Here is a 15,768-nt window from a genome sequence, read left to right as displayed (position 1 = left end):
TTTTTAAGATTGGTTGGTTGGATGATGACAAATTAACTTCTGTTTGCAAATGATGCTGATATCGCAGACTATAAACGTAGTTAAAGACACTTAAAAGACATATTATATTAGCAGCGTTTGTGACAGTCGTATATATAGGTATATAGCAACTAGAAGCCATAATTTTCCCCGATATACATAAAACAGTTATACAACCTCTTTTCAACCCCTTTAAATCTAAATGATAAATACAATAATAAACTATTTTCACTGTTAAAAAGTGTTCAATATACAATTGTAGAGCGATATGGAATATATTAAAACAGAACTTGAATCATGCTGTTACTCCGATGCGCAAACCTGAGTAACAACATGAATCAAGTTGTTTTAATACTATAGATAAAATACCATATAAAAAGAACTTTTTTTTTTTTACTGACCTTGGAATATTAATAATGATACTAAATACTGTTCACTTGTAAATTATAATTTTATTCCTAAATTATTGCAAAAGAATCGCAGGAGTAATCGTCAAAATGGAAAATAATCGCTTTGCCAGCCGATAAAGCTCGATAAATCCACATCACTTTTTAGAATGAAAAATCCGACGTCTACTTTTCCTATAATATCTCACTCGAGTTAAATTATTACCAGTGAACATGGACTTGTACATGAGAGAAGAGAGAGCGTATATTTTTGTTTTATATTAGTACTTTGTTTCCAAGGCATCAGATAAGCAAGACGTCGGGTTATCACTTTAACATTGCGAATTGAGAGCAAATTTGTATATACCTATACAGATGGCAGACCCCCTACGTACTGTTATTTAGATTACTGCTGATAACTAATTTTGACATTTTTCTCGTGGACTATGCGTAATGTTATTAATATTAACATTTTCTCAAACTATTTTCTAGTATGAAAGTGGAACTACCAAACAAAATGAAATGAAATGGAGTTTTACGTCCTACTTTTCTGCACCATGTGGGCTAATGAAGACAGACCAAACTTAACAAATGAGTAAGGGCATAGAAAATCTAAACATTTACAATCTAGATTAGGTTGCAATTTCTGGCAGTAACAGCTGTGTGTCTAGGATTTTCGGGGGAACACGTAACTATATTCGGAGGGGCAGTGGGTATGGTGTTTAGTTGAAGTAATGAAATTTGTCTTTTGGAACTACGGGCCTGTGTATTTGTCTTGATGAAAATACCATTCCACGAAAAAAAATGTTATTGGACTTAAAAATGTTACAGAGGGGAATTTTCAGTCCGAACTGTGAGTGATTTCTTTGAGTTAAGTGTGTTTGTTTTAGACGTAAAATTCCAACCCTTATACTTCTATGGATATTTCATTGTTAATATTTGTGAAATTACATTAAAAAAATACATTCTGAGCTCTCTGTGGTCGCTAGGTAGTGTAAGCGGCGTGGGTGTTAAGGAAAATACTATCATCTTTTGACTCTTGAACCAATTGCATTAAACTCTGGTTGAGCAGAGCCCAGCAATACAAAGTTGCCTGCCATGTAGCGACAGCAAATTTGGAGGTCCTTCAATTATTTTAAACGATATTTTCCATTGACTTGTTGACCCATCACGTACTCTGACGAAAAAGTGACATCAAAAAACCACACTCTGCAAACTCTATGTTGACAAAGTTGTCAATCTGTAATATTTGAAATACTTGCCTCCATGATCCCTAAAGTGGGTTAGACATCACTTTTAAAATTCCGAATCCTGACTGAAGGAGGTTGTGTAGAGCTTTTCTGGACTTTATGTGTATCGAGACCATTAATGTCTTCTTTTTGCATCATCTAGATGTCCGTGGTTAACTGCATTGGTATTTCAAAACCCACCGACGTCTGACGATGATGATGCAAATCTATACTATAGTATCCCCGATACAACTAGAAAACCTCTTTACAATCCCTTAGTTCTACACCAATTTTCAGCAACGTCATTCCGTGAATAAAGTATTATTGTCAATATGTAATAATAGTTTTCAAATATAAATTACCTTACTGATCAACGAGCTTGTTTTGAGCTTTCCAAAATTTTAATTTTTCTTCCATGCAATCTCTGAATTTTACTTGATGATGCTGTTTTTCGACTACACAAAGCAAATTCACTTTTGAATCAATACTCCCTTACACGTCGCTGATTCTCCAATACTGATAAAATGTGACAGGTGACAGTAACATTTAAGGCAGCTCCTAATAAAATAATAGTTTAATGATATATTGGTTCACACTTCTTATTTCCAAATTAAGTTTATATGTTTTTATCAGGTCTTCACTGATCCATAAAATTGTAGCTAATTTTAATCCCAATTATTAAGTTCTTTTAATTTCTTTAAAAATGGGTCTGTAAATGCACGTTATGCAAAGTTTAATGCAAAGATTGAAGGTATAATTGCAATGAACTAGAAAAGAACGTTATTGATGAATAAACGACTTTTAATCTGAGTCCTCGTGCCGATCCAGTGACCGTGAGAATAAGTCACTTTTTTAAGCAAATATAAATAAATACGGATGACTTGTGAAAACTGTATGCCAGGTAGTTTGAAGTTTTGCCCAGGGCCAGCCAGTAGACAAAAAAGTTAAATGAAATTAATGGAGTTTTACGTCCTACTTTTCTGCACCATGTGAGCTAATGAAGACGGACAACGCCATGCGATGAGGGAAATTTCTGCCAGGACAGCGGCATTAGCCTGTTCTTTTTCGACTGCCTGTAGTACACGGGGCAGCCAGTAGACAGAGACAAACTATATATCTATCCATGCATAAACTATCTATTCATTATTTTCCCTTTCCCTTTTACTTCTCATTCATTCTAAAACACGTTTAAATGAATTTCAAAATGATAAAACATTTTTTTAAACAAGGATGGACTGCCTTTAGATAATTACTCCCCCTTTCAAGACGATCAGGACTGATTAATTAGCGTCCGAAGGGAATGAATTCCAATATTCTTCGTCACATTTCATTTTATAACAAGAGAATAAATTGAGTTAAATTCTTATATAATCAATGACTTGATTGAAGAAAGTACATGAATGATACCAGCGGTATACCAGAGATTTGTCTTAGTCGAAGCGATTTCACATTTAATGGTAAAACATATTTACAAACTTCAGGGCCAGCTATGGGCAAACGATTTGCCCCTTCGTACGCCAACCTTTTCATGGCAGAGTGGGAACGTGAGGTGTTGCCCCTCTGTCCATTTGACCCACTTGCATGTAAAATATTTAATTTCATGCAATAAATGCCCCAAACAATATGTAGGAGAAACTAAGAATAATTTACGAACTCGTTTTAATGCTCATAGATCGGATATCAAATTAAAGAAAGACAAGCCTGTTTCCAATCATTTCAACCTCAACGACCATTCAATAGACGATCTCACCCTAATCCCAATTGAGCGCATAGAAATTGACTTGCCCGAAGATGAAACTACCAAATTCCGTCAATCTAGGGAAACCCATTGGATTGAGACATTGGATACAGCAAAACCTATAGGACTAATGTAGGCATAGCACCCTTTGTTGTCCCGTTCAATACAACCAGCAATCAAGCAAGCAAGATAGTTCGTGCCCACTATAAGAGCCTTCAAGAGAAATTCTCCCATGTCTATAAGCAGAAAATGATAGTTGCATATTCAAAAAATAAGAACTTAAATGATAATATTGTTCATAGTAAACTAAAAACAATCAGTACATAACAGATACTATACTTCTCGCCCATTGGGAGATATTTTTTTCTCATTTCAGATCAGAATCAGAATCAGAAGAAAACCCAATATCAAGACCCTTAATCCTAATTTCTAAATAAAGTGTTTGTTCCACCCTAGGCCTGTACATTTGGGAGAATCAAACCCTCCCTTCCCCGAAATCTAAGATTAATAGTTGTTTGGTAGATGACAAGTTAACGTTCGCTTCCAGCGGATGCTGATATCGCAAACTAAGTTTAATCATTAAATTATCTGTCCTCGTAAGTCACATCCAACTATGGTTGTAGTAAATTAGAAGACCTGCCGAAATTCTTACAGATACTAATAGGTTTGATGTATGGCCGTAGCTATTTGCACCGCGACGGTACAAAAAATAAAAATGGGCTTAAAAAACATGGCCATCATTGGCTTAAAAATACAAAAAAACTAGCGCATCCATTGTGTCTTATCATATCCGTACCGTTGTTAGCAACCAAAGAGAAACATCATCTGTACAATCTGTGTTTTTTTTAATCAATATATACAGAAACATCATCTTTACAATCTGTGTATTTTAATTAATACATACAGAAACATAATCTGTACGATCTGTATATTTTAATCAACATATACTGAAACATCATCTGTACAATCTGTGTATTTTAATCAATATATACAGAAACATCATCTGTACAATCTGTGTATATTAATCAATATATACTGAAACATATCTGTACAATCTATGTATTTTAATCAACATATACTGAAACATCATCTGTACAATCTGTGTATTTTAATCAATATATACAGAAACATCATCTGTACAATCTGTGTATTTTAATCAATATATACTGAAACCCCATCTGTACAATTTGTGTATTTTAATCAACATAATACTGAAACATAATCTGTACAATCTGTGTATTTTAATCAATATATACAGAAACATCATGATTTGTGTCTTGAATATATGTAAAAATATTTTCAAATTTCGACAGTGATATGTGAACACTATTACTGATAAACTTAGCTAAAAAAAACATTCCCGTTTCTGAGTCCTACGTACAATTGGTCAAACGGATGGCGATCCTGTCCCTTTCATTAACTAAATCAAGAGCAATATCCCAAATACATAAAATATTGTGAAAACTAAATCCCTCTTTCATATTTCATGATGACAACGTGTTATACGAATTCCAGACCGTTTGAAAGTTACAGCTGTTTGGTTGGACTATTAATGTTTGTTGCCAGCAACAAGTCTTTACATTATAATATAAGGCTACAATGATAATGCACAAATTCTCAGGTCGAAGGTTTTGGTACCCAAAGGTCTAGATTCGGATTTTTCAAATCGGTTCTTCCAGTTACATTTGACGCATTTTACTGGGTAGGTTATCAGAATGGAATGTTCGAAAGCGCTAACGAACAAAGGGGCAATAGAGGTGTTAAGAAAAACGACAAAAACTCTGCAACTACTATGTTTTCTGTTTTTTCGAACAAGCCTTTCGAAACTATTACCAATGACAAATGGCCTCCGAAAATATTGTGAAGTATTCTATTTTGCCACCATCGACATTTTGTAATCAAAATGTATTCGCGTAATTTCTGCATTTGACAATGGCCGGACATTCGCGGCATGGATCCATTGGTCTAACGAGATGAAATATTTAAGTCATATAGGTTTATGACTGCAGAACGCTCTGCTTGTGGACAAAAATTCAGATTAGGCTATGATATGATATGAAATGAGCAAACTAAATTATTTATTCAACGAAAAATTTATTTTACCTGAAAAGATCACCAATACTAGAATCCCAAGGTTATAAATTTTTGCACAAGTCAAGTATTCCCAAAACAAAATATATTACAAATTGATTTTTGTGATGTTCAACTTTTCCGGTGTCAAGTTTGTTTTAAATTAAGCGTTTAAAATACTACGTGTGTTAACTACGTGCAGAGGCTTAAACTTTATAGTCCTCGTGAAGTCAAACGAGATGTTTTATTTTAACTAACATTTCAACTTTGGACGACTGCTGTTTGCTTTAAGATACATCAACTAACAAAAACGAAAATTGTTTTTATACGCCCACATGGAAATGTGGACGCATATTGCCGTCGCCCCTGTCCGTCCGCCCGTCCACAATTGGTTTGTGAACGCAATAGAGACAACAGTTTTTATCTGATTTGAATGAAATTTGGTGTGAACATTTATATTCATGAGATAATGGACCAGTTCGAATTTTTCGATGAACGATTTTATTGCCCTTGACATATGAAAAACGCATCAAAATTTGGTTGTGAACACAATAGAGACTACCCTTGATATACTGAAAATGTATCAGGAAAGTGGGCGTATCTTGGTAGGCAACCACTTGTTTATTTATTGACAGTAATCATTAGAAATTATGTTATTCAGTGGCGAAATGTAAATCATCTGTCGATAGGTTTATTTTTATATTGTTATTGAGTTGTATATAATACGAAAAATCAAATGGTAGCATGATAGACAGAGTAACATACGTCTACTGATAGTTTCAGAAATGACAACAATGTCTTCAAAATACAAATTTTCTCTTATTGAAAAATTTCTTCTATAAGCTTATAACTTTAAAGTTTTAATATTTCATCAATCTACATGAAATATGTTAATCTGTTTTAAAGGGACAATTTGCCATTTTTGGGGGTTGATTTGAGAGACAATTAAAAACAAATTGGTTTTAACGTCGGTTGCTCATGATCTATTTTTATAGCGTCACCCATGACTGTCCGTCCACAATTGCTAGTAAACACTCCGACGAAACTTGGTGTTAGTGTTCATTATCATCCAAGGATGAAGCCTATCGAAAGCGGAAAATGTTTTTTATGCATTCTTTCCCTTGTTCTAAGACTTGTTTTTAGCTCGTTAACACTAAAGAAGGCACAATTCTTGGCAGATTTTGAGGAAACTTGGTGAAATTTCTTCATCAAAATATTTGATTGAGTTATTGCCATTGTTCTTGAAAACATATTCAATTTTGAGCTTGTAAACACTGTAAGAGTGTTCTTGCTCGATTTTGACAAAACTTTGTGATACTGTACTGCCAAATACTACCCAAAAATTTTCGCTAGATCAAACATCATTGGTACGATTAGAAACAAAGTTGAATTTCTTTGAGAAGTTTAGAATGCCCAATGCCAGACAAATTACCCACCAGATACGCCCAATAGTTGGATATACACTGGATGTTGTACCAATCTATATTTTATCAAGAGAATTATTGTTTTTTTTTTATCTCAATTCGCAGCAGGGGGTCCGGAAGACGTTTAGTGCATTATATACACTATCATTCTTACATAATTCGGCTTCGTTGTTCGTTTGACCAAATTGTTATTGGCTATCGATCTATATCCAAAAGTATTATCTTGACCTATGCAGGGATTCGACCTTGGGCCAAACTTGACCTTCTGGTCTGTGGCTCCCATCAATATATTTGATGCCTATAGTGGCAAATAGCATGGGAGAGTGCGGCCCGAGGGGATGCCTTCTAGGGCTGATCATCAGATTGGGCTTTCATCTGTCCTCGGTAATCTCCAACAACACGTTTTTAGCTAATTTGAAGGTCTGGTGAAATTCTTACAGATAAATGCAGTATTAAACACATATTTTTATTAATCTGTCCAATAAACAACTTTTAACAACAAACATTACAATAAACATATTTCCAACATTATTTTTAAGGAAGGAATTGTACGGCAGGATTTATCTTATACTGAATGCTGCAGAACATTTAAAAATATGTTCGTTTTGATTCCTGCGTAAGTCACAACCCTAAACATTAACATGAAGAAAACTTCGACACTTGGTCACAATTTACATTAAGGGTTAAGACTCATAAACAGTATTTCATGATGTTAAAATTGCTGATTTGTTTTATAGTGTTACCACTCTACAATTTGGTAAAGGGATGTGATCAAATAAAAATTTCCTTCACCAGCCGATGGACCTGAAACTCAGATGCTTGTAGCTCTTTTCAGAATTAAATTCTGACATCTAGTACCTCTACTTTTCAACAACATATCTGCTGTCATTTCAGGGATGTTTACAGCATTTTTATGTGCAAACATCGCCAATAAGATGAAGTTTTCAATCAGAACTGCCTCATCTTCTCAATGTCAAGCTGTGTCTAATACCTTGACTTCATCAACTCTTTTCTTAAATCATTTGTAAATGCAATGATTTGGTTAGATTGTACGCTAGTAAAAGCAGCCAATCAGAGCCCTTGAGATTAAGTATGTCAACCATAAACATTAACGTTCAGTCTTCATGTTGAGGGCTCTGATTGGCTGTATTGACTGTTGTACAATCCAATCAAATTTCTGAATTCCTTAATACTAGAAAAGAAGCCAATGAAGTCAAAACTGCGTAACTGTCTTTGAGAATGATAATATTGTAAGAGATTACTGCCTCGTGGTATGAATTTGGTTAATTGCAGGAAAACAAGCCTTGCAATGTTTAGGTTAGCTATTTCAACTGAATTCATCTAGCTAGATATTGTCACATTGGCAATGATTGGAGGAAATCAAATCCTGTATGGACTCATCAATATCTCGCTTAATTTATCAAATCAAACAGACTGAAAGCTGACACCAGAGGTTATGGGCTGTAGCAATAAGTGAACACAGCTGCATCCCTTAAACCAGAGCTGTTGATTTGGCTCTATATGCCGGACATGACCAACAAGGAAGCACAAATGACCGACGGACAAGTATAGGTTGGCCATAACATGTCAGACAATGTCTTTCAAAGAAAAATAGATTATGACATTTCGGTAATGAAATACAAAATAATGTAACAAATCTAACACCATCAGATGATATGTTATGAACTAAAAGGATATTTTGGGTCCCACCATGGAATGACTTTGATATTCACAACAGAATCTAAAACAACAGTAGTACCTACAGCATCGCGATTATGCTGATAGCGAGTATCAAACACCAAACGTAGAGTATGGTACCGAAAGCCCTGCCCAGATACAGTTAGGTGCACATGGTTTAAAATTTGTCCCATAGCTATCGGTAAAGATAGAAAATGGGAACAAGTCACTTGTAATATGGTACACCCTTCTTCAACATTGTAAAATATATCGTCATAATTGTCAATATAAGTCCGTTGGTTTTTACAGACTGTTCGACAAGACATTCCTGGTCGCACCAATTTGAAGCAAAAGTTCCACATATTTTTCACCGGTTGGTACCAATAGAGCAGACATCTTCGACCAATCAGTTTGTGTGGCTCAGCTTCAAATGTACTGGCTGGATTAAGCCTATCTATAAATGGTTGGTAAAAATGATACAGTGCTCGAACAACATTGGGTTGAAGACTATGTATCCTCTCTAAACAAAGAGGTTGTAAAGTTTTAGGGAGTTTGATTTCCTTATTGTAAAACCTGAAATATAATGAAAGGGGGTTTTATAAACTTATTCGAAAGGGATCTTTAAAAGTGTTCAAATCTGTAGCAAACTAGGTCTTTGTTCTTTGTTCTGCAGATACTTTGACATCTTCACCATGTCAAGCTATTACTAACTTCGTCTTATACCTTGACTGCAATAGCCACCTTTCTTGTATTACAGAAGTATGTTTGTTGTATTATATGCTAGCAAATACAGACAATTAGAGTCTTCAACAGAATGTCTGTAACCAATAAGCCATAATGTTAATGATCTGTCTGTTGATAGCTATGATTGGCTGTTATCACTGGCATACAATCCAATCCAATTGTTGCAATCTGTGATACAAGAAAGGTGGCTATTGCAGTCAAGGTATAGGATGAAGTACATAAGAGCTTGACATTGTGAAGATGATACTTTGAAAAATAGAAAACAAAAACATTTATTCCACATAATTAATCTTATGCAACTTTTCTACCCTTGGTTTGTGACACAGCAAAATCTTTACATTTTACCTCTTGCTAAATGCACTTTTTCAAATAAAAAAATTGTAAATTGATTCTAGAATGCGTCCTAAAATTCATCATTATCTCTTCAAAGCCCTAAAGTTTATTGAAATTTAAAGAAACAACAAAAGAAATTTTCTAACCTTTGGTATAGATTTTTCCAGAAGGCAACAGTACAGACAATTTGATTGGTTGATTTACACAGTCTGGAGAAGACGGAAACAGATTCAGGATAGACATAGTATGATAATTGATACCATAAATCTACTGGATAATCTATCCCTTTCTTTCTACAGAGTTCTCTCCCTTTCCTTACTCTATTAACTTTTCTTGGTGATGCTGGTTCTGCCTGATCATTTTCTGTTTAGAACACAGAATGATTTAATTATTATGAATAGAAATTATTCGAAAAACATATTTACAATGGGGAAATGAGTGAGCCCCAATCCTAACATCTTCTCAATGACAAGCTATTAAGAACTTTGTCTTTATGCCTTGACTACTATGGCTCCTTTTCTTGTATCAGAGAAGTTTGTAAATGCAGCGATTTGGTTGGATTGTATGTTAGTGAATACAGCTATGTCCTGGACAGAACTGCAGTTAATAATAAACCATAATGTTAACATAAACAAATCTTTTGAGTGCTGGCTATGATTGGCTGTATGTGCTGGCATACAATCCAATCAAATAAATGCATTCCGTGATACAAGAAAGGTGGCTATTGCAATTGTGAAGATGGTTATAGGTATGAAGGAGCGAGTGGTCAGCCCCAGTCGTAGGTAGTACATCTTACACATCTCTCATCGGCTGAAAGAATAAGTGAAAGTGGTGCCATTGTCCTAGCAGTACCCCATTGTACACTGCATGACAAAGATGTTACCCAAGAATCTCACTGTGTGCAGTCTAACAGCAAGCACCAACATACTGCACTTTTTGTTTTAATATATCAATATTTACAAACTTTATTTCTAATTTGTATGGTTTGGAGCTAAGGTGTACCTTGATTGTTTGATTCTTCAGTTGTTTCGTCAACTATCTCAAATTCATCTAAATCCTTCTCAAACCAACTAAGATCCTCTTTGCCTACTTTAGATGTCATATTCAGATTCTTAGCTGAAATTAAAAAAAAACAAGTGGTTGTCTAGCAAGATACGCCCACTTTCCTGATACATTTTCAGTATATCAAGGTCGGTCACCAACCTATGTCAAATCATACCAAAAATCTAATTTGTGCAAGATATTGCTGATTTAAACAAACACACATTATAAATTCTGACATAAACTGTCACCTATATCGCCAACAAATTTTGATGCGTTTTTACTAAGTCAAGGGCAATAACTCAAATTCCGATGATCAAAAACTTGTCAAATTTAATCGGATGAAAACTGTACTCTCTATGGTATTTGATGTCAAGTTTTATTATTTATTACACCAAGTTCAGTATACATCAAATGAATCGCTGTACTACTAGTGGTATTGGTATTCCCATCAAAAAGTCTTCTGTGATTGGTTATTGCTGCCTGTTTTGTCTTTTTGGAATCACCACATTATAATGTGGGCATATTAAAATCATTATGAATATGCACCATTTGGAATAAAGTCATATCATTAAAAATTCAATTCCGTCCGTCAGGCCTCATAGTTCTGATGTAACTAAATGTCAGCAGATACAGTCCATCTGTATCACCTTTCAGAATCAAAATTTGAATTCAGGTTTATCTGCAATTCAACAATAAAGTGCTATGGAAGTTAAGTTTCACTGTAACACAAACATTTAGGTGAGTATTTCTATCAAGTTTAAACTTACCATCCAACTGGGCATTAACTACACTCTTTCTAACATGGGCACTGGGATTGTTCATTGAAGCATTGGCAAAATCACCCAATGTAACATCTGAAATGAAATGAATGGAGATTTTAGTCCTACTTTTCTGCACCATGTGGGCTAATGAAGACGGCAACGCCATGTTGGGTACACAATGAGGGAAATTTTGCCAGGACAGCGGCATTAGCCTGCTATTCTTGATTTCCAACTGTCGAGGAATCTTTAACATGCAAACAGGGTCTCAGTTTAAAGTCCTATCTTAACAACTAGACGCTTTTTCTATGTCAGCCCTCCTTTACTGGGTTGAAAAACTGAAGGTAGTTTCTCGACCTATGTCGGGATTGAACCCCAGACCCTCAGGTTAGCGAGCAAGCATCTAACTCACTAAGCCAAATTTAACATCTGAAATTTTTTTTTATATCATTGGAACATGTAAAAAATATCAGTGGGGTTTGAAATACTAGGCTTACCAGCTGTAATGACTGAATCAAAATGACCCCTAACAATTTTCAGAAAAACTAAAAGAAATTTTATGAAATAAGAGTTCTAAACTTGTGTATTAGAGCCATGAATTCCTTTTATTTGCATCATTCCAAATTTTCTGCCTAATGTCGGTTGTTTCTATATTTATAGAAATGCTTAATCTTATATGACGTCATAAGTTATTAGCAGCTTTTGCATTAGTGACGTCATTAAATACCTAGTGTTAGTGGAAATGCAAGACCAACAGACAGCTGATTGAAAACTGGAATGGTGCAAATTAAAGCTATTAGTGTCCCCAATACACATAAAAAGTTTATAAAACATCTTTACAATTCCTTCAAGACGTTATGTACGGATTATATTAAATGAAAAATTAATTTTTAATCGGCTTTTATTGATAAAATTACAGGAAAATATATTTCGAAGTACTTTTAGAAATACCAATAAAAGAGGGATTACTTTTCTATACAATCAAACTCTACAGTTCACCATGAAATCACAGTTAAAAAGTCTCCTTTAAACTAAATATTTTAGTTTATGTTGACAATTTCAATTCCAAGTGTATTTAACTTAGGTCAATATCTCTCAACATACAAGACAAATAAAGTCATTTGAAAACCATAATGATGAGTTTGGGGAAACACCATAGATTAATAAATAGGCCATTCACATCATTCTTAATTGTAAGGGATTGATCTGAGTTATAAAATGGTAGAATCTCCTTTCTATTTATTGTCAAGTATCACAAGAATGGATTAAAGATCAACAGATTTTCAATTAGTTAATTATTTGATGATCAGACAGATCAAAGAGAAGTGATAATCACTGGATAATGATCCTTCAAAGGCATGTCATCAGGAATATACTGGGCTAATATCACTGATGTTGAAAAGGAGATTCATAAAGATTTAATAATTTAGAGTAGAAACTACTGTGAAGTAGACTAATGTTTGACCCAGCTAAAAGCTCAGGTTGACTCTTGCTTTTTAGAGAATCGAACACGCGATTTGACAAGTTCGACCAGAGAGGATTAATCAAAGTCACCTTAGGGTGGGAGGCATTTGCTTGCCAAAGACAGTAACATCTACTTTCGATTTGTTGACCTACTTTCCAAAAAATCATTCGAAACCCGGCTGTTACAAATGATAAAAAACTATAAAGTAAAAGATAGAATACCATTTATCGCCATGTTCTCACAACGAGCGAGTCTTCTCTCTTTCTTGGTAACCCTTGGCATCTTGGCGTGTCTCGTAAACCCCCCTAATATGACCCATACTTCTACATTTTTAAAGAGTTTTGGTTTTCGGCCATTATTGTTTATAGACTAGCGCCACCTGTTGGTCAGTGACGTAATTTATTGGTAGTTGGAGCAAAGCACAAAATTCTGCACAAATTAACCCATGACATGTATTAAACTTACTTTTGAATCTATGGAATACGGAAAATTCTACCCTTTACTTATTTTGTACGACTTCAATCTTAAATATTAATCCCATAAACTATTACAAGAAATGTATCAAGAAAGTAATATGATTAACCAATCAGAGTTATCGCACCTGCTAATGGAATTATGGGATTGACCCACTTTCTAAAAGAAAATGGCTTCTTTGATAATGTGACGGAAATGAGTAGCCGGTATTTCAAGAGAATTACACCTTTTGTAGGTGTTAGAAGACCACATTGATGAAGCGTCGGAAAGTTCATTGTTTTGTCGGACTTATGAAACGTTTGAACGGAATATATATATTGTAAGTGGAGTCTTGGAGGACTGCAAATCTGTGAACATTTGAATGGTCTTGGAGTAAACTTCTTCCAACACCATCCCCAACTTTTAGGTTGGATCCCACAGTTTATATTGTGTTAGACGTGCATCGATAATAAATAAGTCGCCAAGATGATGTGCGATGTAATGCCGACCATCTCTGAGGATGGCACTAATGACAGAGACTCCCAGGATTGTGGGGAGGACTCTAATTTTGAACAGTTGATGGTGAACATGTTGGATGAAAGGGATAAGTTGATGGAAACACTTGGTGAAACTCAGGAAGCTTTATCTCGGAGCCAAGCCAAGTTAATGGAAGTTGAGAAAGACAGGGGATATCTGCAAAAACAGTTGCAAATGACAACACCTCAGGTAGGTGTGATTTTCTTTGATGTTGTGTGGAAGGTGTCAGACTACTGTGGTGAATGTCTTGTAATGTCATTGACAGTTCCATTTATGTGGCAGCCATATTGTATAAATTAAGCCCCATTTGAATAAGAAATGATGCTCTAATGGGTGTATGTTTCATATAATTGTTCATTAGCACTTATTTAAGTTGATATAGAGATTATTAGTCAGTTTTCAGCTAAAACATGGCTATCTATATCTTGAATTAACATGACTGGAGAAAAGTGATGTCATCCAAGCCTCATTTTCAACCTGATTGGTCAATATTTTACAATTTTCTTCAGAATTTCTAAGAGTAAGAGTTGCATGAAACATGTGAATGGCATGATTCAGTTTTAGAGTATATTTTATGATAAACTCGAAATAAAACCATACATATTAATTAGGTCATTTAAATGATGTCATTTTATTTCCCTGTAGGAAAATATTCCCCTACACTCCAGAATATTAAACTATAAAATATTCAATTTAAACTCTTGTTCATTTTGAAAGAATTTAAATTGGTTTGTGGTAACCTCATTTCATTCAAGAATTTGCATAACACAACTTATGAGTGAGGAAGTAAAATAAATCTTACCTGTTTACTTCTACCATGTCGGTTACCTTGTTATTATGAAATAAGCTTATCAAATAAGACAGATTGTACTTGTAGTTTCTATTTTTATCAAGTTGTCATGTCTATATTTAAAAATTGAAGACATATTGAGTACCATATATAAGCTTATACAAAACAATTTTATTTCAGAATCATAGTTAACTACCTGGCATATCTGATCATAAACAAAAGTGACAAAGTTTAGGGTGTGAAAAACTATTTTCTCTCTGCTATTTAGCTTGACAGTATTTCAACAAATCAAATCAAAACTATATTTTATCTCAAAGACTTAAAGTTTTTGACCTCTCATTAAGTTTATCTTTGACCACTCATTAAGTTTATCCAATCAATGTTTATATAAAAATATTAAAGATGATACAAGACTGGATTAGATTTGGATTTGAAACACTTGTTGGTAGTATAAGATTTACTCGTCCATTGTGTTGAATATATGCAATCTTTCAAGTGGGTTTTCTTAAAAATTTTTGTGTTTCGGGCACCCTGATAGCATCAATTTTCACCATTCCAATTTTTCATCAAACATTTAGTTTTAGTGGAATTGCAGTAACCACAGATGCTGATTGAAAAATTGGAATGTTGCAAATCAATACTATTAAAAAAAAAATCACTTCTTTACTATCACGAAAAGAAATCTAATAGTAAGACAAAAGATCTGAAGAATCTTAAAAATTTACCCAAGGACCCCAGATAAATAGTAATGACCTATCCTTAAACTAAATTATTCATTTCAAATTAAAGGGCCATTCAAGTAGGAGTCGTGCCAAGCCTAATAATCAAAAGTATAGAAGTGACAAAAGTGTACTGATATTTAACATTTAACATATTTAAAGAGTAAGCTTATTACCTTAATCTTGGAAAGAAAAAGCAAAAAGATTGAAATTGATTATGTATTTCGATAATCAAAATTATAAATTCCTAGCTATGATAATTGATAATTTTACCCAACTTTAGCTTTAGCTGTGACATAATTTTGTTTTTTTCTTTTTCGTTATTTTTATTCATGGTCATTGAATGCAGTTCTTACTTTTTTTTTGGCGTTTCTTTAGTAGAT

The 15,768-nt window shown here is 34.1% G+C and overlaps 2 protein-coding genes across 2 annotated transcripts; one reads left to right on the top strand and one right to left on the bottom strand.

Annotated features, from left to right (window-relative positions):
• Positions 1-8,544: 8,544 nt before the first annotated feature.
• On the bottom strand, positions 8,545-9,974 carry LOTGIDRAFT_133689 (hypothetical protein; the record flags this gene model as incomplete). The annotated part of the gene is made up of 2 exons (XM_009067801.1): positions 8,545-9,115; positions 9,766-9,974. Coding segments are annotated over 2 exons (780 nt in total), but the record flags the coding sequence as incomplete, so codon positions are not given.
• Positions 9,975-13,825: 3,851 nt separating this feature from the next.
• On the top strand, positions 13,826-14,590 carry LOTGIDRAFT_169517 (hypothetical protein; the record flags this gene model as incomplete). Its single annotated transcript, XM_009067800.1, has 2 exons — positions 13,826-14,065; positions 14,522-14,590. 2 exons carry the CDS (start codon positions 13,826-13,828, stop codon positions 14,588-14,590), a joined length of 309 nt encoding a protein of 102 aa, XP_009066048.1.
• Between the last annotated feature and the right edge of the window lie 1,178 nt (positions 14,591-15,768).

The sequence above is a fragment of the Lottia gigantea genome (assembly GCF_000327385.1).
Source record: "Lottia gigantea unplaced genomic scaffold LOTGIsca_86, whole genome shotgun sequence".
NCBI classification, from domain to species: Eukaryota; Metazoa; Mollusca; class Gastropoda; family Lottiidae; genus Lottia; species Lottia gigantea.
This window is presented reverse-complemented; position numbering and strand designations above follow the sequence as displayed.